We start from the raw sequence: 24,418 nt of genomic DNA on the forward strand, positions 1-24,418 counted from the left end.
AGACGGACAGACAGACAGACAGACAGACAAAAATTTTACTGATTGCATTTTTGGCATTAGTATCGATCACTTATCACCCCCTGATAGTTATTTTGAAAATATATTTCGTGTACAGAATTGACCTCTCTACAGATTTATTATAAGTATAGAAGATTTAGTTAATAGGACATTACGAGGAAAAGCAGGCCCTCTTACTCATTGCATTATACGCCTGAGTATTGCTTTTAACCGACTTCCAAAAAGGAGGAGGTTCTCAATACCGTCGCGTCGGTATTTTTTAATGGACTAATTACATTTGTCTCGAAAACCAATGATAAAAATGACTTTATAATAATGTTTAGCATAATTAAGCAACATTGCAAACCAGTTTTGAAATGTAATCAAAACTAAAGAGCATCAATTCAAATAAAATAAAATACTTATGTTTAAATCAATCTAGTTTATAAGAATACGGATCACTTATCGGAAAAATAGACCGCCTGTCTTGGTATTTAACCGAGTTCAACTATCCATATCAAAACTGTGATTGTGTTTTATAATTAAGATGTAAGTTCAAATAATAAATTGATTTAAATAGAAACTTTGTTTTATTAACATACATATATGACACTTTTCGCATTTGGGGAACAAACAATAAATAAGACAAGTAGATTCAGGGCTTTCTTTAAGGTTTTCTAAAATTTTAAATAACTTTATCATCTTCCGTGTCAGCTGATACCGAAGCGGGGTATGTGTAACAACATAACATGTCGGCCGTTTGGTGTAGTGGTTCAGAACGGACTACTATGCCGAGAGGTCCCGGGTTCGATTCCCGGCCGGGCAGAAATTGAAATGATGAATTTTAATTTCTGTGACGGGTCTGGGTGTTGCTATGTATAATATGTATGTATTTAAAAAAAAAGTATATAAGTAGTATATCCGTTAAGCTAGCACCCATAACACAAGCATATAAATTGCTTACTTTGGGGCTAGACGGCGCTGTGTGAGATTGTCCAAAGATATTTATTTTATTATTTATACAACTTTTGATATTCCACTATGTTGCCTTTAATTGCTGCCATCACTGGGACAAATCAACTTACTAGACCTCTCTAGACCTATGACTAGACTAGGTAGAGCGCAGGGCTATAAAATTCATTGGCGACAGAAAGGTAGTGGTTAGGGTAGTGGATTGTAAAACTGGTAAAACTTCGTATTAGCATCACGCTGAACAACCGTATCTTTTGGTATTAGTCTCTACGTCAGCGTGTGCTCTCTCTAGGTCTAGGAGTAGGTATAGGAGCTCTATCAAAAACTGAGGTATAGACTCTTGATACACACGAAATCTCGTCATTGTTCCTTATAATACTTCATATTACACCTAGGTCAATTAAGTTATGTAAGAATGAATATTTATCTTATCTGTTTCTAGGATTAGGTGTGTACTTATATGGTAATGGTAAAAACCTGTATATTTGTTCGCGTTTATATCGCGTTTTGCTGAACAGATTTCGATGCGGTTTTTATTGAATCTTTAGTTTCTCTTTTTTGTAAATATAAAATCAACCTGTAACTTGTCTATGCTGAGATTGAAAGTCATAGATAAGAATATATTATGACCCTATGTCAAAGTCAACAATGAATGAAATCTGAAGTCACCAAAACATCAAATATCACAGAAAAAGAAATCTAAACCAACCAAAATGATTTTGATCTAATAACACACAAGCTTTGTCACTTCAAAGTTGCAAAATTTTAAAACAGTCAGTCGGTAGAATGTAGGTATTTGAAATTTCCAAGCAAACAGATCATTAGATCCAAAAATGGGTTGTTGTGACGGCCCCGAGCCCTGCTGCAATGCGTCAATCTTCAGCAACCCACACGTGCTTTATATCAGCGCGATGTTGATGATGATTATTCTCTATCTCTCTTGGACTCTGTACAGATGCCAGCAGTGCAATCGATAAGCAACTGTGAGTACTTGCTTAACATCAAGCAAAGCATCTTGGAAAATATGGGTGAATGCTGCCAAAACTGCACCGATGACACCTGGATGGTATACTACTATGAGCATAAAGCCAAAGGATTCGTATTGGGACTGATCTTAATAGCATGTTTTCTCGCCTACCGTGTTTTTCGATGCCGCCATCCTCGGCGGAGACTAATTTGCTGGGGACCAATCGTCATTTAAACTACATTTTTTAAGGATAAATCCTCGACATTTCGGTAAGGCAGTTAAATTATAAAATTAAGTTTGTTTATTTTATATTATATTTTTATTATTGTATATAAGGTGTATTTACAATGCTCTACTATTCAAATCCTTATAGCTAAATGAAATACAATAAAAATAAAAGGACACATCTGTGATTTCTGGCATTATATTATACAACTACGCATAATTAAAGCTTATAATTAATCATAAATGCGATTTGTGCTATTATAGCTAATGTACCTACTTACAAATAATTTAGAAACTCTACTTATGACTCAGTGATTCTAAACTATATAAAACATAATCATAAACAAGAAAAATACTTTAATATCTAATACATTTTAGTGATAGGCCGTTTCATACGCAATATTTCGAGCACTATTCATAGTGCATGAACTGAGAAAAACAACCCACAAGTTATATTTCCTAACTCTTAGATTCAATGTTGCTAAAATTATGAACCTATTTAGCTATGGACTGTTCATCTGGCGTTTTCTTTCAGATTGCTTTGGAAATAGGCGTCCTTTGCTACTTGGAAAAGTAGGGCCGCGTTCTTCTCTCCAGTCTCCTTGACCATGGAGCTGAAGTGGCTGTTAGGGTCACTGAGGAGGATGTAGGGATGCTCGAACTCGAGGACGCGGCCGAAGCTCATGACCAGAACGCGGTCCGACTCCATGATGGTGTTGAGACGATGAGCAATGGTGAGCACCGTGCACGAGGCGAAATGCTCCTTGATAGTTTGCTGGATATAGTTGTCCGTCCTGGAAGAAAATATTGATATGAATTAGCACACCATAAAATAAATAATACCGTAGCAAATAATGTAGAATCGATGCGTGATAGTTTTCTGTTTTTTTTTTTCAGAATAGAAACATTAATTTGATTGCTTTATGTAATTTATTTCTCGATGCTATCAATCATTTTACCATTACAATTTACATAGGCTTTATTAGCCTTCAAAACGATAACTATGAAGTCACTTGTTTGTCAACTCGATTAAGTAATTATTGTTTTGAAAGCAACTGAAAATATCATTTTGTAGATCATTGGAATCTATCTTCAGGAACAAAATTGTTTTTAGAAAATTGTGCCTTAGTTTTATTGTTTAATGGTGACACCATTACTCAATTAATAAGTTTAATAACACAGGCCTGCAAAATGAGGGTCATAACTTCCTCTCTAGAATTTGATAGCTGATTCTAAGGTATTTTGGTGCGCTGATTACGAATATGTACTTAGTTTTTCTCCATCACCTCCAGATTTTTCAAAAAAAGGTACAGATAGAAAATAGGAAAAATTCAGAAGTTTTCACATAAAAAAATATATATTTAAAGAAGTACATTACTTTTAACTTAAAAAACTACTAAAATATAATGATAACTATTTACTAGTCTAAATTACATGTAAATTTTATTTGTGAAACCTGGTCCTTTTTTTTCCTGGAAGCTTCGGTTGTTCGATTTTCGCTTAAATTTCCGGTTTGGATAGTCGTGCTTCAATAACCAACAATAGTCCGTTATCATGCTAGTATTACATCTTCCTTGATACCGGACTTCAAGCTCTTTCAAATCTTGGTGAAATCTTTCGCCTTGTTCTTCACTAACGGCTCCTAGATTTTCTGGGAAGTAATCAATGGGCGAATTAAGGAAATTAAGTTTAATGCTCATGTTACAACCCATTACACCAAAACTTGCAATCATTTTGGCCACTATTTTTTTATAGTCGGAGCATAGACATATCCATAGCATAGGCGAAACGATTTTGAAGCAATTTTTCTATCCTTTTGACCACTTGCAAAGTTCTAATAAACAAGCCTTGCAAATTTTATGAGGAGTCCAAGTTTTGTCTTGGTTACTTAAAACGTATCCAAAATAACTTTAGTAAATATTTTTCACAAAATCTGTAATGCTGTTTCATTGTTTTATAACCATAAATTTCCCGCAAATATTACAAAAACTGATCGGAGAATTTAAACAACTTTGCGATGACATTTTAAAGTTTATGTTGCAAGATCCGCAGTTCAATAACATAATTTGCTAAATCACTTATACAAAAACCCTTTGGTTTGTCTTTATTACACCCTTTTCTAATAATATTTACAATAATTAGGTAATATTACCTATTCATTATGTATGAATGAGCTCATTATGAAATTAAGCCAAAATATCCCTTTTTCGACATGTTTAATGCGAATTACATATACTCATTAGGTACTAATTAACAAATTACTGATTTGCATTAATTTCTATGTCCCCTTACATTAATTAAATGGAATAAAAATTAAGCTGAAGTAATTTAATGACGTTTTATAAATTTTAAAATGTAGGCGCTCAGACATTTTTGAGCAAAATCTTAAATATTCAATATTAAAAATTCCTGACGTGATGGATTTTTTTTATTATTTTTCTCGTAATCAGCACATCAGAAACTATAGAAAACGTTGCTCAGATTTCAAAGGGGAAAACCATTGCAGACCTGTGTAATGTTTCAGGTGTAACAACGTGACGTAATACTCACTGTGGGTCAACATTAGCGGTGGCTTCGTCCATAATCAATATTTTGTTGGACCTGAGCACAGCCCGAGCCAAGCACATGAGCTGTCGCTGCCCAACGGAGAAGTTCGATCCACCTTCCGTCACTTTGAAGTCCAATGATGGCACAGCAGATTTCATGTCCACCTAAAAGTAAAACGTTAAAAATTGTTAAATCAAAATAAAACAAACATTTACATACGAGCGTTTTATTAAGAACTTACCTGCTCAAGTGCCTGCCAAAGCTGAGCGTCACTATAGAGGTTGAACGGATCTAAGTTGTATCTAATCGTTGCTGAGAACAAAACTGGCTCTTGTGGGATAATTGAGATTTTAGAACGCAGCTCCTGTAAAATGTTGTAATGTAATGTTATAATTCTCATTATAAACGATCATCATTGTTTCATTTGCCTTATTTCATTCATTTACAATCTTTTACCTGCTTGGCGACTAGAGAAGTGTCCACACCGTCGATAGTTACTTTTCCATCGAGGTACGCAAATCTGAACAGAGCTGAAATTAAAGACGATTTCCCAGCGCCTGTTCTACCAACGATGCCCACCTGGAAACAAAACAAAAATCTTTTATACCCCGTTGATACAAAACAAAAATCTTATGTCAGTGTTTGTAACAAGACTCCTCCGCAACGGCGTGACCGATCGTTATGAAATGTTGTGTGTATATTCAGAGGTTTTATTATACCCCGAGGTTGAAAACAATGCTTGCTGGGGTCAGCTAGTAGTTAAAAAAAACGTTTCGCTTCTTTCTTACCTTCCACCCACTTTCGACGGTTATGTTCAAATCCTTGAGGACAGGTTCCTCGGTAGGCGAGTACCGCATATTGACGTTGTCAAAAACGATCCTTCCCTCCGAGGGCCACGTTGGAATCGACTCGATCTCTGCAAAACAGGGTAAATTAGTTTCCCGTTTAATAGCTTCGGCACGTGCTTTATCTATATCGAACTGTCTGTAGGCTGAGCAAAGATGAAGAGCATCATTTTTTAAAAGGGATGGCAGAGCGACTGCTAAATGGTATTCCAACTTGTTTGGCGACTAACACACTTTAAAACTATGGAAACATTAACATAAAAATATTTTAATAGTGTTATGTGATATTGTTACCGGTAAGTTAAGGGAGTAGTCACACATTTTTTTTATATTAAATGATTTCTCTCTCTCTCTCTCTCTCTCTCTCTACATAATGTAAAAAATCCCACGAAATTGTCACTCTTTCTTTTTGTTAAGACAGTTTTTATATATTTTATTACCACTTCTCCGAGTATTACAGCAAAATTAATAATAAAAACCACATATCAGAGGGAAAAAGGTGCACTAGATTTAGTGGAAAGTGCCATTGGACCCCCAACAAAATGATTCATATTTTAACCAAACCCGCGAACTGCGCGCTAGTCACGTCCTTCAAAGAGGTTGCTCTCCCGCAACAAAATGGTTAATATTGTACTTAAACCCTTGGGAACTACTCACGTCCTTCAAACAGGTTGCTCTCGGTCTCGATGCGCGTGTAATCGAGCACTCGCTCGACACTGGTGAGCTGAGCTATGAACTCCACCAACATCCTGGCACCGTGCTGCAGCATGGCCGTTAACGCGTTGGTCTGTGTCACCGCTATGCCCACGCTGCCCACGGCGATTAGGTCTCCTGCAAGGTTACGTCATATTCAACCATTGTGACATTATTTTAAACCTTATGCCATGACTAAATGTCTATGAAACTACTAATCTTTCATATTCTTCTTCAAGGTACCTACGTCAAATAGCATAGAGCCATAGTTTGTACAGACGATGGCCCGTTATGGTAAATTATACTTGTGTATTTTCATTATCTATTCGTAAAGATGCGAGATAGGTAGGTATTTGTATAGGATTTTGGCGAGAAAGTAAAAACAAACTTACCAAAATCAATATAGATAAATATGAAAATGACTGTAGTGAGGTAGATAAGACAAACGGTGTCGAGGTAAAGGCCAAAAGAACTGCCTCCGCAAAGATACCCGTTCCACGAGGCTGTATGCAAATCCTGTAACAAACATTAATCGTTAATAGTTTCTTATGGTATCTACATATGCTCGTAACTTGTATCCACAAGCTGGCGGACCAATTCTATTAATTGTCATCGTCATGTTAACAAACAATTAAAAGCATTGGTATATTAATGTACCTGGTGATTATCAAAGTCATCGATAAGCCTTTTCTCAGCACCAGCCGATCTGATAGTAGCTATTCCATTGAGTGAAGATGTCACCATACCGAATACAGGACTTTTTGCTGTAAAAAATAAAACATTAATAAAAAATATGGATCTAATTGGGTTTATATTCATATACTTACTTAATATGAAATATAACTTACTTATTCCCTCCAATCTCTTAATACTTTGAGCAGTCTTCATGTAAATTCTGACCATGAACATAAAGCAAATGAGCAGAACAAACGACGGTATCAGCGTCCAGTACAGAGCAATGGCGTTCAGTATCAGGATGACTAACAGGGTACTGTAGATTTGGACCACGTCCAGTAATGTTCGAGGTAGAATTTCATCCAGCGCTCCCATGTCTTTTGTAAATCTGTTGAGAATTCGACCTGAAAATAAGGATAAAGTTTTCATAGAAAAATCTTCTAACATCAGTCAGGCAATTTGGAAAAAAGTGCTATTCGATTATCAAAGCAATCCACCAAGTACCTAAATGCCGAATTGGTACTTGGTGGATTGCCGTGCAGAACTGCAGACTAACCAAGATTTCAAAATCATCTCTAAAATTATAAACATAGCTGTTATATTAAATTTAAATTACCTGAAGAGCTGGTATCGAAGAATCTCATGATTCCCTTTATCATTGTAGAGAACATAAAGTCGTGGAGATTCTTCGAGGCGTTGACAATGAGAGCGACGAACGGGAAAATTCTCAGATGCGTCAGCAGAACAAGGGTGATGACCAGGCAGCCGTGGATGATCAGGTACTGCCCGGTGGTGAACAGACCCACTTGCACGTCAAGTCCAGACTCTGTTGGGACAATTTATTCCATCATGTTCAAAAATTACAATAACCTCCTTATCATGAACGTAGGGCTATTAAAAATTAAGGTAAAATAATCAAGTAAATAGATGAGAAAGATTTTGATACCTGGTACGCCACCTTCCAATGATTCTTCGTAACGAGCCATGTTGTTGGACCTGAAAATCAATCACTTATCATTTTTCGTTTAAAGTTTCAGCAGTGCCGGATTAGCCACGTAGCAAGAGTAGCAAATGCTACGGGCCCCGCGAATTTGGGGGCCCCGCGCTCCAACGCCTGTCTGACCGAAATAAAAAAAGATTAATTTAGATAGGAGCGTAAAATATCTTGTATGCCTTAAACGCGCTTAGGCTATGCTTTACTTTCACTTGAAAATCTAAAACTCGATTTCATCACGTTAAATCATAAAAATAAGTAGGTAGCTATTTTACGAACTTTTTAACGTGAATGTTGTAATGTTTAATTATAATCGATATATTTAGACTAGCATCTATACCACATTTCTACCCTTCAAGCGGCCAGCCCGAGCTGATGCTACGAAGGCACTTTTATGTGGTTTCGTCACTATTAAGCAAGTTTTGGAAGACATTTTCAGTAACGTGGATAAAAAACCGGAGTGCTGTTTAAATAGCTTACGGACTAGTTTCAACGATGAATAAGTTATAAACGGGAATAATGACAATTACATGGAATCCGGAATCCTAGAATGCATGCAAGCGACTAGTGCTTCGCTGCAATCGTCTGATCAAGACCTTAATACGGGATACACTCTTTATGAATCATCTACGTCCAAAAAATGCGATCCACATTTCAGATATTCAGGCAAGAGCCAAAGATCTGACCAATTGTGAAGAATACCAGCAACAGACATCAAGACGAATCAAGCGAAATACAAAGTACGACCATTTCAGCGGCTCTACTACACTCGACGACTTTGTTAAAAATCAAACACCTGGACAACGTTTCGAAGTTCAGGTGTTTATTGTCATTATTGATAACGTACTGTCTGCTTTAACTAAACGTATGAAAGCATATCATAAGATTACTAGTATTTTTGAAGTATTTCGACAATTAAAATCTCTTACACCAGAAGAGATTTTGGAAAAATCCTTAAGTATGGTCAGTGCTTACGAAGATGATTTGGAGAACAGCCTAGGTGGCGAATTAGTGCAGTTTGCAGAGCTGCTGAAAACAGATGTGGCTACTGTTATTGACAGCAAAAAACCGGAGCCTCTGGAGCAGCAATTTTATAAACTTTTAATAAATAATTCTTTAGAATCGTGTTTTCAAAACTTAGAAATTGCCTTGCGCATTTACATGCCTCTCATGATCACTAACTGCAGTGGCGAACGTTCTTTTTCAACATTAAAACGTATTAAAAATGAATTAAGGAACACGATGGGACAAGAACGTCTTAATCATCTTACTTTATTGAATATAGAGCATGATTTGCTTAAAGAAGTTGATATTGAAAGTGTTATCTCTAAATTTGCTCACATTAAATCAAGAAAAGTTCATTTGTAACAGTTTTGTTTCATTTAATACCCTAAACTTGAGAACCTAAAGCAAACCAAGGGCCCCTTGATAGAAATTTGCTACAGGTCCCGCGCTAGCTTAATCCGGCACTGAGTTTCAGTTTCCTATCTAGTAGTATTAGTATGTATAGCAAGATATCCTTCACTCAGCTGCACATTAGAATAAAGAAAGGAAAAGTTAATTTGTTCATACTCGTACAAAGGAATTGAGAGCACAGTAGAGACGCGGATATAGTCTAGATCTTTCATTTTGTCATTACAGAGCTCACCGAAACCAGCATCTGACGCCGACCTTTATGTGAAATATTCACAAAATATTTTTTTTTTGCTTACCAGAAACTGATCCAATAGTCGGTAGCTCCAGCTGCAACCGCCGCCAGCAGGATCATGGTCACCGTGAAAGCAATGAAACAGATATTGCCTCCGGAACTGAAGTACGCTGACACTACGGACCACTTTAAGTTGCCCGACTGCCTTTCCTCGGCCTCCTGAGTTTGAGCCTTAAACTCTTCAATATCATCGTTTTCGTTTGTCGACGCAGACGATATCATCCTCTTGAAATCGCGCTTCTCTTTGTCTTCAATGCTCTGTATTGAAATTCGGAAGAAATTAATACATGAAAGGAAATAAGAGGCGAACGTCATAGTTTTTACCACCTGTAAATTATTTATTTATTTATTAGGTACACCAACAAAGTCACATACATATAGTTTATACATTTTAACATGATGCGTATATGACCTCAATTACAGGTATACACAGCATTTCTTTTTGCAATGTTAGGGTACATAATAAAGGTTAATATATAGAATAGCAATTTGACTCGTATCAAGGAATACTAGCTAATAAAAATGTTGACTTATTGACGTCACTAATTAAGTGTTAACCAAATTCATACAACGAGAAAAAAACAGTACCATTCCTATAGAATACTTTACAAAACACTGATAATGTGTTTTATAGCTTCACTTACCCAAAATTGCCTAAGTAATTAAACAGTGCTCGTTTATTGAGCATTTAATTTATATTGTTATTTTAACGACGAGTGCATTAAACACATGCTATCACACTAAAAGTCACGTATTTTCATCAATAGACATCATCGAATCGTTTTACACTAAAATACCTTACTTATTCGGTCCGTAGCCATGTTTGGCTCGAGGCCAAGCTTAGCAGTTGTTCAGAGCACTTAACAGATTATCAGGTCATTTCTATTTCATTCCGAGGTTTTTAGTGTTTGATCATTGCAATTAAGTAATTATCTGAGAGCTGAGTACTTTGCCCTCTTCGGGGAAAAGAATTAAATAAATTATTTACAGTTATAAACTCACGTAAAGTTGCTACTTCGTACAAAATGAAATCAATAAACATTTTAGTTTAATAACCGTAATAGGACCTCGACTGCGGTTGCTGGAAGTTATTACATTAGGTTTATTGAACGCAAGACGGTGCCAATAATGCCGACGCAGTAAGTTTTGGCTCCAGCAAGGGTTAAAACATCCAGATTAGTTTCAATAAATGCTCAGCGCCTGAAAGCCGACCTCGTTTCAAACCTATTGAGGTCGAGTTGAGAGCGCGGATCCACGTCTCTAGAGTTAGATCTTTCATCCTGCTTTTTGCAAAATGTTTAAGTTAATTTCGACTTGCATATTACTGTCACAAAAATTATAATAAGTTAATTGCAAGGCCAGCAGATAACAGTCTATGAGCATGTTAATTCTTTTTAACGATGCACGTTTTGCACATTATACAAAATACTTCTAAGTAAAATCTATTCAGAATAAACATACTAGTATTTATGGTAGCATACTCGTACGTTGGTTATATTATCGCAATAAGGATGTTTCCTGGGTCAAAAAGCAAGTGTTTTAATTAGTCCGTCAGTTAACTTATCAAAAAATACTCTACACGTATTTTTCACTTTTTCAAACTAATGAAAATTTAAAGAGATAAAGCGCGCCAAAGTTCATAAGAAGAGGCACGTGACGTCAATGAGTGCATAAAAGTGCCGCACTTTGTGACGTCGCGCGGAACTTCAACGCACCATAACTAAGTAATTATTTGTTAGATTGACAAATAAAAATATAAGTGTCCAATATTTTTTGATATTAAACCTGACGGACTAAACAATTTTTTTTTAGGAAACTAGCCTATTGACTATTTAGTTGTTGACACATATCAAAATCAATTCTTAGAAAACAGCAGTACCTATCCACTTGAAAAAAGGTAAGCTGTTAGCGTTATAGTTATGCATTTTTTAAATCGTTCGTCTTAGGAGTAGGACATCACAGGACATAATGACGGTTAATCTGTACTTACGACACCTGATCCAACACTGTCCGCGTCCTTATCTTTCCCTTCTTGTAAAGAGGCGAGCAGCGTCGCGAACTCCTTGCCACTCTCAACCAGCTCGTCGAAAGTGCCCATGTTTTCCACTTGGCCCTGTGTTGAACAAATATTTTAGAATCCCAAAGGTCATTGCCGTTCATTGTTGGTCTGAAAGAGTATTATAGCGTGGACGGAAGGATGATAATTTGCAATGTATTTTGTTTTAATATCAGCTTATTTCCATATACTTTGCGGCATTAGTTCCTTAAAATTCCATTTAAAAATTTATTCCAAATAGGACACAATTGTATTCTCATTTACCTATGTATCTTTGACATTTTCATTTACCTACTTGCTCTAAAAAGTACCTATGAGATGTCTCTACCTAAACATAATTTAAAAGATAGTGAACTTGTTTACGTCTCGGCACCTAAAATACCTACGGTTAATAACACAAAACTATATAAACGATTAAGGATAAAATTATCAAAAACGCCAATGGTATTGTTTCGCTATTTACCTCATTCAACACCACGATATAGTCGGCAGCCTTGAGGAAGTGTATCTGGTGGGTGACGAGGATGCGCGTGCGTCCGCGGAGGTAGCCGTTGATGCAGCCCTCGAACAGCAGGCGACCGACGTTCGCGTCCACCGCCGACAGCGGGTCGTCCAATAGGTAGATGTCAGACTGCAGGATAAAATAAATTTAACTCTCCCAATGACAAATAACTTTAAAAATCCAGGATGTGGTCATTTATTTAACGTACTGACTATTGTGTCTGAAATTCATATTTCGGCTGTAACCTGTTTTGTACGTTTTAGGAAAATGTGAATTGTGACGTCACGCCATATAAGTACCTAGTGAAAATAACTCAGCAATAGTGCGAAAATAAATTGACGCATTTTTGAAAATTATAAATAACTTGAAAAAATCGAACTGCCTAAGGCGGGAATTGAACCCACGACCTTCCGCTTGCCGGGCGACTGCTCTTCCAACTGAGCTACTTAGACACTGGATGAACCTGTCGAAATTTTCAAGTGTAATACGCTGTTACAGCCAGCGTTTGTTTCATCAATGTTGAGTATACCTACCCTACATCTAACAGAAATATCTACATCTGTTAGATGTAGGGTAGGTATACTCAACATTGATGAAACAAACGCTGGCTGTAACAGCGTATTACACTTGAAAATTTCGACAGGTTCATCCAGTGTCTAAGTAGCTCAGTTGGAAGAGCAGTCGCCCGGCAAGCGGAAGGTCGTGGGTTCAATTCCCGCCTTAGGCAGTTCGATTTTTTCAAGTTATTTATAATTTTCAAATTAGTTTGAGATGCGACTCTTAACGCTAAAAATTAAATAACTATGTAAATTGACGCAATTTATTAGATTTATCTTACAAAAATACTTGATACCGATCAATTTATTTGCTTAGCTTACATTAATCTTATCAGATCTTGCTGAGTATTTATTAATCAAAATATGTGTAACAATGCCTGTGTAAGGGTTTAATCTAACCCTGACTCTATGAGATAATAATTTATATGAAATTGCATCGTCATCCTGCTTATAAAATATACCGTAACGCAGGATTATCTATCCTATGCAAAATCTATTTATTTTGCATAGGTATACATACGAGTAAACCATAGAAGTAGGTAGGAAAGCATTAAAACATTTAAACTTTATAATAAAATATCCTCCTGAATTTTCAGTTCGTTCCATTTATCACGTTTTATCTTGTTTCTTGGTGCCTACTTTCTTATCTTTGATATGCTAATGAAATGGAAAGACGTTTTCCTAAATTTTTAAAAACTTAAATCACAACTGAAATTAAAGACATTGTTACAAAAGCACCATGAATTTTAGTTATTGACATTGGTCAATTTAGAATGATAAATATTCCCATAATTTCCAATAAAAAATCAACTGCCTTGGGTCTTAAACCCGCGGCCTTTTATTACTTATACTCGTATCTGCGTTAAATGAGGCTATAATATGTTCCTGTCTTCGTGCCGTGTAAAAACCAATGTGTAAAAACTAGATAAAATATACATAAAATTTATTATATTACGGCGAAACCAAATGAAAATTTTGTAATTTTACATTCTTAGAATAAATTGCAAAAATTGATTTCTGACATTCGGACGAAGGAAAACAACGTGGACTTCGACTATGTTATTGAGTTATGAACCGACTGTTTGTGCAACAAATAACAAATAAGAAACCAATTACCTACCTCTCTATAGACGGAGCGGGCCAAATTGATTCTGGCGCGCTGCCCCCCCGAGAGGGACACCCCCCTCTCCCCTACCAGGGTCTGGTCGCCGTAGGGAAACTGTTTGAAATCCTTCTCTAGGCAGCACGCCCTGCACACCTGAACCAAAAACAATACCGTATAATAATGTTTTCCTATCGTCGTCCTTGGATCAGTTTTCTCATTGCAACTTCTGCATTATTCAGGTGCCTCGAACGATTTTTATCTTGCGGACGTGCTCTGTGGAAATTCTCCGTATTTTGTTTTCTTATCAAAATTGTTAATGAAGAATCGTGATTATTTGGACTTCCTTAATACCTGTTCATACTATAGATAAGGTAAGGTTTTTCATTTAGTACCTTACTCGTATTAAACTGAAATACGTTGCCAAAATCACTTTTTTTGGCACGATTGTATAGGGAAATACTGCTACGTAATTCTTTAATTGCAATTACATGTTTATTGATAAGCATGATATAATCGCGATAATTTGGTGGCATTAGGTATATTATAGTCAATAAAAAAGACGAAGACAACATTTTATCAAAACAGCAACAACGCACAGCACGACAGCCCTTTGCTAATCACGTGTTTGTTAAGAAACTGAACGTACTCTTTTGTACTTCTCAGGGTCGAAAGCCAGTCCAAAGAGGATGTTCTCTCGCACAGTACTAGGGAACAGCCACGCCTCCTGCGACGCATACGACACGGTCCCATTCACTGACACCGTACCCGAGTATGGAGGCAGCTCCTTCAGCAGCATTTGAAGTATTGATGACTGAAATAATAATCATTCATGTAATGCATGTAGGGCAATCATTAACGCAATTAGGACGATGATTTATGCCCAGAGTCATGGACGTTAACGTGTGCGTGTATGATATCGTATTTTAATGTATATCTTTTCCTGTAGCTTGTTTATCCGATATCTAGTAATAGTTGATTGGAAGAATTTGAATACAGCACCTTGTAAGCGCCAGCTGATATGTTTTCGTGAAGTGGTGGTAGGGCAAGAATTATTTAAGGTGTGTATTAGTGCTCTACAAAGGGCCTAAATTTTGTAAAAAAACTTTGAATCTGAGTTTCAGTAACGTTATGCATTGCCAATAAATGCTTAATCAACAAACCTTTCCAGAACCAACGGCTCCTATAACGGCGCAGAGCTTGCCCCTGCGCAGCCTTAACGACACGTTGCTAAGCGCCGACATAGTGGGGTCGTTCGTCCAGCTGGCTGACACGTTGCGAAGTTCTACAGCGATGTCACCAGGAAGCGACACGCTTTTGCGGGGCTTCACATTCACTGGAGGCGTTTCTGAAAGAAAAACCTTTGTGAAAAATTGGTGTCATTTCCATTACTTTGTTTGGCAAATTACCACTGGAAATATACAGAAACAATCAATTAGGTATGCTGCTGAAGAATTTATTTAATTTAGCAATGTTTCAGAGAAAATAAAATTGTTGAAAAAAAAAACTGTAATACATTTATATTATCGCGTACAACATCCTACTAGATAGAGCGGTCTGATCTTAATACAAGTCGGTAAAACTTAAAAGGATTAGATCCAAAACTTTGATATGTGACTTGTTTGCATGAATAAAATATTTTGCATTTTCTTCTTCTTCTTTCGTGTCGACAACAAACCTACACAGTGTCAGCCCAAAACTCCGCCACAAGAGTGGAGTTTGTAATTTTTTTTGTATCTTTATTATTTTCAAGTTTCAAAGGTATTTTGAGATAAGACAGTGTAAAAGGGATTTAATTTCTATCTTACCAGTGATCTTAGCTTCAGACTTTCTTTGATACGAAAGGGGCCTGACATGGTCATCGCCCTTTTCTAGCGCCCCTTCAGCGGACAATTTGTTGAACAAATTTTGCATTGGCGCAGCAGATTGTGGATTTTTTGCCAAATCGGGCCGGTCCTCTGAAAAATTTCATTCTATGTAAATTACTTTTCTTAATAAAATATTTGCGAACCATTTAAATGATTGCAAATAAGACTTCAGCAGAATTGATTATTTTTTCAAAAATGCTCGATTCTCGTAGTATGGGATGTTGGAGTCTGTGAGCAATCTAGGAAAGGCATTATAATAGCTTCTCTTTTGAGACGTTCTTTCCAACAGTTTGTCATTATCATTTTTTATAGATCTAACATAATAATTTAATCTCTATAGTTATATTACATTCAAACATCACTTAATAGCGGTTTTAATCTCGTTTATCTTCATAGATAACATGATATTTTCAGTAAATTCAGATCAGATTTTAACGTTATATAAATTCACTAGCTTTCCGCCCGCGGCTTCGCCCGCGTGGAATTTTGTCTGTCACAGAAAAACTTTATCGCGCGCGTCCCTGTTTCAAAAACCGGGATAAAAACTATCCTATGTTCTTTCCCGGGACTCAAACTATCTCTATGCCAAATTTCATCAAAATCGGTTGCGAGGTTTAAGCGGGAAAGCGTAACAGACAGACAGACAGACAGACAGACAGACAGACAGACAGACAGACAGACAGACAGAGTTACTTTCGCATTTATAATATTAGTTGGGATTGGGGATAATATGGATGATGACTGGGTAATGAAATCGAAATTCTATTTAGTTCGTCACACAGATAATTAGAAAATTTCCTTTAAATTGCAATAGTTAAAGTTGTACAAATATGAATAGTTTTCGTTTCCTTGAATTTTCAAAAGTGAATTTTCTTCTGGGCCACCCTGTATTAGACTCATATTTTTTTTATTTTTTTCCATAATCGAATAATTACAGTACCTATTAGGTACCTATATTGAGTTGAAATGTCGCGTGACGTCACTTTTGAGTAAAAATTCTACTCAAGCGTGACGTATCGCGCCATTTCAACTCGATGTAGCATCTGCATCTGTCTGACGGACAAATAATTGAAGTTTTGTCATCTAGCCTATTAGGTTACTTATCTTGATAATAACATTTAATGGCATTTTAATTATTTGTGTCATAAATATGATGATTTAATATTTTGATGACAGGTGCTTTAATGCAATCAACAAGGTTATGACGATTTGAATATTAAATAAATACTCTTGTTAAGTTTGTGATTTTAAAAAAGCAACATTATTTGATTCAATTATACATTAACTGTACCTGCTTGTAGAAAATCTTGGATTCTTCCTATGGTGACGAAAAGTTCAGCTGTGAATGCGAGCACCAAGGGTAGGACTAGAGTGATATTGATTTGGGCTGCACTCATGAACTGCTGTAGAGGGTATATCTGAGGGCATAAATATTTAAATTAATAATGTTAAAAAAGGGGTTTTATTTCACATTAATTAACAAAATATAATTGAAAGAATTTCAATGAAAAAATATACAAAAAGTGGTTGAAACAAATCGATAAAAGAATAAAAGTGTGATGGCGTCAAAAACCAAAACTGTTATGAATTGGTTGCATGGCTATGCCTACACTTAGTAACGCACATGGCAAGGTTAGGGACCAATAAATAAATTGTATTATGTAGTACTAACAATGCAACAGATGTTATTAAACATATTTTACTCACAACATTAGCTGACATTGTGTTGCCGAACAAGATGAAGACGAGGATTGTGATGAAGAGGGCCGATCGCTCCGTGAACAGCATGAAGCCAAGGAAGACGATCCTCAAGTACGAAGCCACTCTGATCTCCTTCAGCTCATTGGCACGTTTCTCGCTCACCACTTTTTGGAATGGTATCTCCCAAGCGTACATTTTGATCACCTAAAACAAGTCCCATTTCAATGGTCATTTAGTAAAACCAATCGCAACAGTATTTGTTCCGAAAACGGGAAAAGTAAAAGGTATCTACTTATGACACATCCACAAGGACAAAATATTATCCTTGTGGATGTGTCCTATGTTAAGTAGGTACTTTTACATAAATTAATAAATTTAATGCAATTACCTGTATACCACTGATAACTTCACTCATAACTTTAATCCGCTCATCTGTTTTTTCAGCAGTCCGGAATCTGACTTTACCGGTTTTTTGACCAACATAACCTGTAGAATTAGATTTAATTTAATCATAAATCAATTTACCAATCGAAAAATAACAAAGTCAAGTAATATTAGATTCAGGTCTATGATTGGTCTTAGCTTAGGATTGAAATTCAACTAATCATAGTTTAAATCTGAGCTCGATTGAAACGTTAAAGTAAAGTGAAGTAAGTAAAGTAAAGATTTGAGGTTCGTTTCATTATACGGTCCTTAGTTTTTACTTATTGCTTTTGTTTTTGCCAGTTCCTTCTTTAAAATCTAGGCTCAAGTATGCGGAATCCTCACAGTACACACCTTGTATGGGCAACGCTATAATAACGAGCGATGCCAGCCCAACCAGAGCTGCATACCCGGCTTGTAGGTACCCCAGGTAGCACACCACGGCCAGCTGTATCGGGATGATCCAGATGTAATGCAGGAACAGTAGGGCCAAGTCGAACCGCTGCATGTCGTTCGAAAGTATGTTCACAACTTTACCAGCTGTCGTATCGCCCAGAGAACTGTTGTTCATTCGCATTATCTAAACAAATTAATAATGGAAGTCAAAAACGTGTTTTGAAATAGTGTGAAACCTAATAATATGACCGGCCTTCATACGTTTAAGGCTGAGTTGTACCACCTAATTTTAACCGTAACAATAACATTGACCGGTGCTTTTTGTATGAAGTTTGATACATTTTTGACGTTTGTCAAAGTTAAAGTAAGATGGTACTCAGCCTAAGTCCACATAACGCGTTTTACATAGGCAAAACGCGCGACTACATGTGGACTATACAGGGTGGAAACGATAAGTGATCTCACTCGATTATTTCTAAACTATACAACATATTGAAAAACGAATTACTGATCCTGAAAGTGCTTCACGAGCCCTTTCAAACGGTATCAGTAATAGGTTACAGATTTCACTGGATCTATCCGAAAATTCAATGTTTTCAGCCTCCATACTAAATGTATGCCAGCCACACAATATTCGAAGTATATTTTTTTTTAATTAAATAATAATTAATAAACACTTAAAATGAACTCGTAAATTGCATTCGTATTTAAAATTATTAATGGAAAACATTTGTTTTATGCTTTACTTACTACAATATTATCAAGACATGAGTGCGATGACTGTAGCAGTACTAAATGTATGGAAACTGGAAACTTTGAATTTTCGGATAGATCCAGTTTATTTGATAACTTATTATTGGTACCCTTGGATAGAGCTCGTGCAGCACTTTCAGGATCAGTAACCAGTTTTTGGATATCTTGTATAGTTTTTAATATTATGTGGTTTTACTAAATGTATGGAAGCTGGAAACATTGAATTTTCGGATAGATCCAGTTTATTTTGTAACCTATTGTTGGTACCGTTGGATAGAGCTCGTGAAGCACTTTCAGGATCAGCTGTTTTTGGATAACTTATATAGTTTAGAAATAATCGAGTGAGATCACTTATCGTTTCCACCCTGTAATATGTAGATACGAACTTCTAGAACGTGTATCTTTCAATCGTGCGATTCGAAACGAGCGAGTAAAAATGCGTCATCGACATGCTCACTTGCTCAGTACCTCTAGTAGGAAAAACTTTCGAGTTCGTTTCGTTGCGTATTCAAAGTGTCATCGAAAAATTTTGTATGAAAAATTAAACAGCGCCCCCTAGGGCGGCTATAATATAGGGGGCGCTGTTTAATTTTTCATACAAAATTTTTCGATGACACTTTGAATACGCAACGAAACGAACTCGAAAGTTTTTCCTACTAGAGGTACTGACATTTAATTGTACTTAACGTAACAAGAATTATGTAAATAATTAAATCTTTTTCATGAAATGATTCGGCGCCGTTACGCTCTTATATTCAGTGTAACCCATACAAAATTTACCTATTAAAAACACAAAAAATTGTAACTACACGATTTATGCTGCTTTATCTTATAAGAGCGAGCTTTTCCAGACAACCTTTGGCGAGGGTTGTTTGAAAGGAAAAGTTTATTCTTCTTAATAATTATTATTAATTTGACTTAACAAATGGCTGATGTAATCTACCTTTCTAAACATAAGAGAGCTAGCAGAAATTCGGAGTTTCATTCCGAATTGCTGTGCAGCCAGGTTCCCGTGGTGATTGAGTAAAGCCGACGCCCAGTTGGCCAGGATCATGCCCCCGGCGTACATCGCGGCTGTCTCCTTCGACATGGTGGAACCCACCGACCAGTACTGCAGCAGTTGGGCGAACAGCAGCGGTGTGAAGGTCCTATATTAAATAATAGATTGGTATTTATCAAAAATTCTACATGAATGAACAAACATCAGTATCTCACATTTCTCACAATTAGTTGATTCGATATAGGTAGTCCAGTTATTTGGTTCGAAATATTGTGTTTAACTGGAAAGTTTTTCGGGAGTTTTGAAAATTGGTATTTATCTGGTTTAAAAAGACCACATCGAAATCTACATAAATACTAATTTTCTGAACTCCGGTAAACTTTCCAGTTTAAAACTACTGGACTGGACTAAAATGCACGAGTAAAACGCGTCATCTGGACAGCTCATACAATAGGTGCTTATCTCTCACAGAGTGACAAATATTTCCCACATTTTCCCCTTTCTTCCTACCTTATATTTTAATGTGGTTAAAGCGTGAAAAGGTTACAGACACTTACTTTTTATATAAGTATGGATTAGTAGCTATATGTATTATCGTTGAATAATAATTGTAACGGAAAATATATTGGAAGTGTATGATTAATAAAATTGTTTATTCCGGGAAAAGATAATCTTAGTCATAGGTACATTGAAATTATGGAAAACACATTTGAATGACGTTAACTGTGTTTTACATTTAGTTACCTTCTATTATGATGAATAGAAAAAAATACATTAGTCTGTAGCTTACCTTATACCAACACATAAAAACTGCATTATCCCAGCAGATATGAAACTTAGCCCAAAAGCTTTGGCGAAAGTTTTCAGCAACGATGGCTTTTTTCCAGCGGCTTTGGCTGCAGCTTCTTCATTAAGCCAATATCTGAGGACAAATGCTCATTTAGTAATACAATCAAGTGCTAAAACATTAAATAACAGAACCTCAAACTAATTCGAACAACAAATGTACAGAGAGACAAAATGGGTTGAACGGTAAATTTTAGAAAAATATAATTTCTTGTAAAATTGTATGACGGAAATAGCATGTGTTTTCTACAGTTTACTCGTAATAGAAGAAATTTCCAAGTAATGAATAATATGCATTTCCTTAATAAAGTGAAAGAAAAGTGACGATAGCTGACGTAAAGTTTACTTCTGTAATAGTTTTTTTATCATACTCGTAGTAGAAAATGGGACACCTAGTCAAAAATATATGCATGTCTGAATTCACTGCGCATCTTAAAATGACTCACGCCTCTGTGCGCTTCGATTTCAGTTTGTCAAAGGCTATGAATCCCTGGAGGTATTTGTATCTAAAGCTATATTCAGGATTATAATGGCAAAGGAAACTGGAACAAGTGGAAAGTGCCTTTAGAAAATAAAGTAATTTTAAGGTAAATTGGGTGAAAAATGTGTAGACAGGTAGACTGCATTTTAAACAAGACAAGGATATTTTTTTTATACAAGACAAGGACTTTAATCCTTTGTCTGCTTATAATCTCAACGTATTAAATATGTGGGAAAAATCACTCATAAAGACTTGAACAAATAAGTACCTACTCATTGAAACTATCATGCTGATACTCGTTCGTAGGTACTTACCTACTATAACTTTATCTGTTTCTAAGGTCTTTACATGATACTTTTAAATCTGTTTTACTGAGTCTCTGGTGTAAATTCTAGATAAACAAAGTTATAAATGTATATGGTCGTAGTAGACCTAAAATTTTCTTGCAAGTAATTGAGATCCTATTTTAGATTAAATATCTTATCAAAAAAACTCAATAAATTAATCACATTGTTTAAAAAGGAAATTTATAGTAAAAGATTAGTACGTGCGATCGTTTTCTAGAATATTCTATACAGATACTTAAACGGATTCAGTATATTAGTCACGTAATATTAAATTACAGTCAATACACTTTTTCCGTGATAGCTAATGGCGTCAGAAATTCGCCAAAACTCTTGGTTACCTACTGAAATTTTGGCGAATTATTAAATAGGTCAAATCAGGCTTTTGCGCTTTATTATTTAGCTAGCAGTTAGTGTTCGTACGTAATAAATCATATAACGTTCGGTTGATATGATTTATTATCTCACTGTATTACGCTTTGGAACTCCAATGGAAAACTTTATGGACAAGTGAAAAGTTTGAAAATTACCCTGGCGCTCATTTAAAGACGTGTGGTTCTTACTAGGCAGTAATACAAATTGTAAAATTCCAGTAAAAAAAACTGATAGGTGTCTGCTGGTTCAGGCCTACTTTAAACAGTGTTTTATTGATGACCTTGATGCCCACATATAATTGAAGTACCTTGCTATTGTCTACCTAGTAGGTACGAGTACCTCTCAATAAAATTTATTCTTTGAACATAGAAAATGGAAGTACGAGTAATTGCATTTTATAACTGAAATAATTTAGCCTATTTTATAAATCATTTGAACGAAATTAAATTGTTGGTTTAAAAGTCATGATGTTGCCAGCAATAGTCTTTATTTAATTAAATAACGTTAATTTAGCTATCAAAATACCGACATCGTAATCAAATAATATGATAGGTATTCATATTCAATTTAAAATGAATGTACGTCATATGAGTTAAACCGATGAATCAGGTGGTATTTTAATTGATCAACTAAACCACAACAATTTAATTACCTACCAAAAATTATCCGCTAGTTATTTATACTTTGACCAACCTAAATAGACATTTCATTTTGTTCATTTATGTTACGCAATGATAATTGCAGATATCATCACTAATAATCTCGTAAATGTGTGGCGCGTAAATATCAAATAATCTCAATAAAATACCTATATTATATTTTATTGCCGATCCGATATACAGGATGTCCCAAAATTAGCACGTTACACTGACACTGGATGTAGCTGGGCCTAAGACACATCGAACAAACCTAATATTTCCATTGAAAAGTTTCATAACTTTTGAATTATTATGACTGATTAGTTATTTATAAAAATGGACTTATAAACTTTCGATACGTCTTAAGCTCATCTACCTCTGGTGTCCAGTATGACGTGCTAATTTTAGGACACCCTGTATAGTACAACAACGGTACTCTTTTCAAGATTTAAGTAAATACTTATTTACTGTTTACTGAAGGTTATCGAACGTTTAAAACTAGATTTCCACTGCAGACCGTATGTTGTGCAATTAGTATTGACTGTAATTATTACTTTGTTTGTTTTATTGAATATTCCGTTTATTTAGTTAGGAGAGTCATTTTAGTGTGTTGTAAACAACACAAATGTTATTTTAATTTAAACGAACTCTTATTTTATTTCTTTTCAGTGAAATCTAATTTGAAATATTTGATGCTTTTAAACTACGCACTAAATAATTACATAGCCTAATCTAACTCCCATCATTAATCCAGAAGATATTATAGTTTACCTTGTAACCGAATTATTTAAGTTTATGTATGTACAAAAATGTTTATGTGTAAGTACCTACCTAAAATTATTATTTTAAAAATTACCTGAGTGACTAATTATTGTTTAAAGTTTATTGCTAAATGAAACATAGCATGGCGCAACACTATTTAAAAAAATACATACCTCTTTGTACCACTATACACTGGAACCATACACTAGTTTTCGTATGCACTATCTCAATAATCCTGAAAAATTGAAAACACTGACCTTTCTAACACATCCCCAACACGTTTCGAGTCGTATTGTCGTTTCGCTGGCACTAAATCGTACTCTTCTAAGTCCCTTTTCGTCCCATTGTAGTATATGGGGATCATCCAACAAAACAAAAACCGCGAAAAAAAATTCGGCACAGTCTTTTGCAAGGGAGATTCATATTTAGGAAATTCCTTTTTTTCTTGTTTTGGCGCACTGCCGTTCATGTTCTTTGCGTCCATGATGAAAGGTTACTTAAATTAAATTGTTTTTTTTTTAACAATTAACGATGATAATTAAATACGCGGAGTGACTGGTTTACAAACCGTCACTTTCAGGGCGCCCCGGCACACGACTGAGCGCTTCACTATAAAATTGACTAATATTTATCATGCTAATATGTAGTAAACACGACGTGGTAGACATTAAAAATTTAATCCCTATTACGACACCCACGCTCCGCCCTCGATAGTAGTAATCTAATGGGTGATAAAGTCCATGATCAGCAGATATTGATAACAATTACAGCCTACTAATTTTGTTAACATATTTGAAAAACAATCGGTCAAACCAATTTTCATGTGAAAACAAATAAATCATCAGACTTGGCGATCTTCGTAAAGCCAATAAAAAGATCGCAATATTCATTTCTTTCAATCCTGCTGCTTATTTAGCTGGCCAATGACTTCGTACCACCCTGTCAATTAATTGCGGAAAATGGCGGAGTAAATACATAATTTATTTAACAA

General features: G+C 35.6%; 1 protein-coding gene and 1 long non-coding RNA gene across 2 annotated transcripts; one reads left to right on the forward strand and one right to left on the reverse strand.

Annotated features, from left to right (window-relative positions):
* The first annotated feature begins 2,334 nt into the window (after window positions 1–2,334).
* Window positions 2,335–4,924, forward strand: LOC114352738 (uncharacterized). The gene is made up of 2 exons (XR_003655882.1): window positions 2,335–2,895; window positions 4,686–4,924. It is a non-coding gene; the product is annotated as an uncharacterized LOC114352738 (long non-coding RNA).
* Window positions 2,547–24,040, reverse strand: LOC114352737 (probable multidrug resistance-associated protein lethal(2)03659). Its single transcript, XM_028304437.1, has 25 exons — window positions 23,685–24,040; window positions 20,772–20,903; window positions 19,925–20,129; window positions 18,187–18,412; window positions 17,798–17,895; window positions 17,416–17,613; window positions 17,000–17,126; window positions 15,649–15,798; window positions 15,004–15,188; window positions 14,490–14,654; window positions 13,859–13,996; window positions 12,143–12,310; window positions 11,614–11,736; window positions 9,628–9,881; window positions 7,868–7,917; window positions 7,538–7,747; window positions 7,095–7,325; window positions 6,904–7,010; window positions 6,639–6,762; window positions 6,211–6,384; window positions 5,497–5,624; window positions 5,165–5,287; window positions 4,950–5,072; window positions 4,712–4,872; window positions 2,547–2,955 (listed from the first exon to the last, which is right to left on the reverse strand). Exons 1-25 carry the CDS (start codon window positions 23,909–23,911, stop codon window positions 2,676–2,678), a joined length of 4,107 nt encoding a protein of 1,368 aa, XP_028160238.1. The 5' UTR covers window positions 23,912–24,040; the 3' UTR covers window positions 2,547–2,675.
* Between the last annotated feature and the right edge of the window lie 378 nt (window positions 24,041–24,418).

The sequence above is a fragment of the Ostrinia furnacalis genome, unplaced genomic scaffold (genome assembly GCF_004193835.3).
Source record: "Ostrinia furnacalis isolate ACB-3 unplaced genomic scaffold, ASM419383v2 OfSCF1435, whole genome shotgun sequence".
NCBI classification, from domain to species: Eukaryota; Metazoa; Arthropoda; class Insecta; order Lepidoptera; family Crambidae; genus Ostrinia; species Ostrinia furnacalis.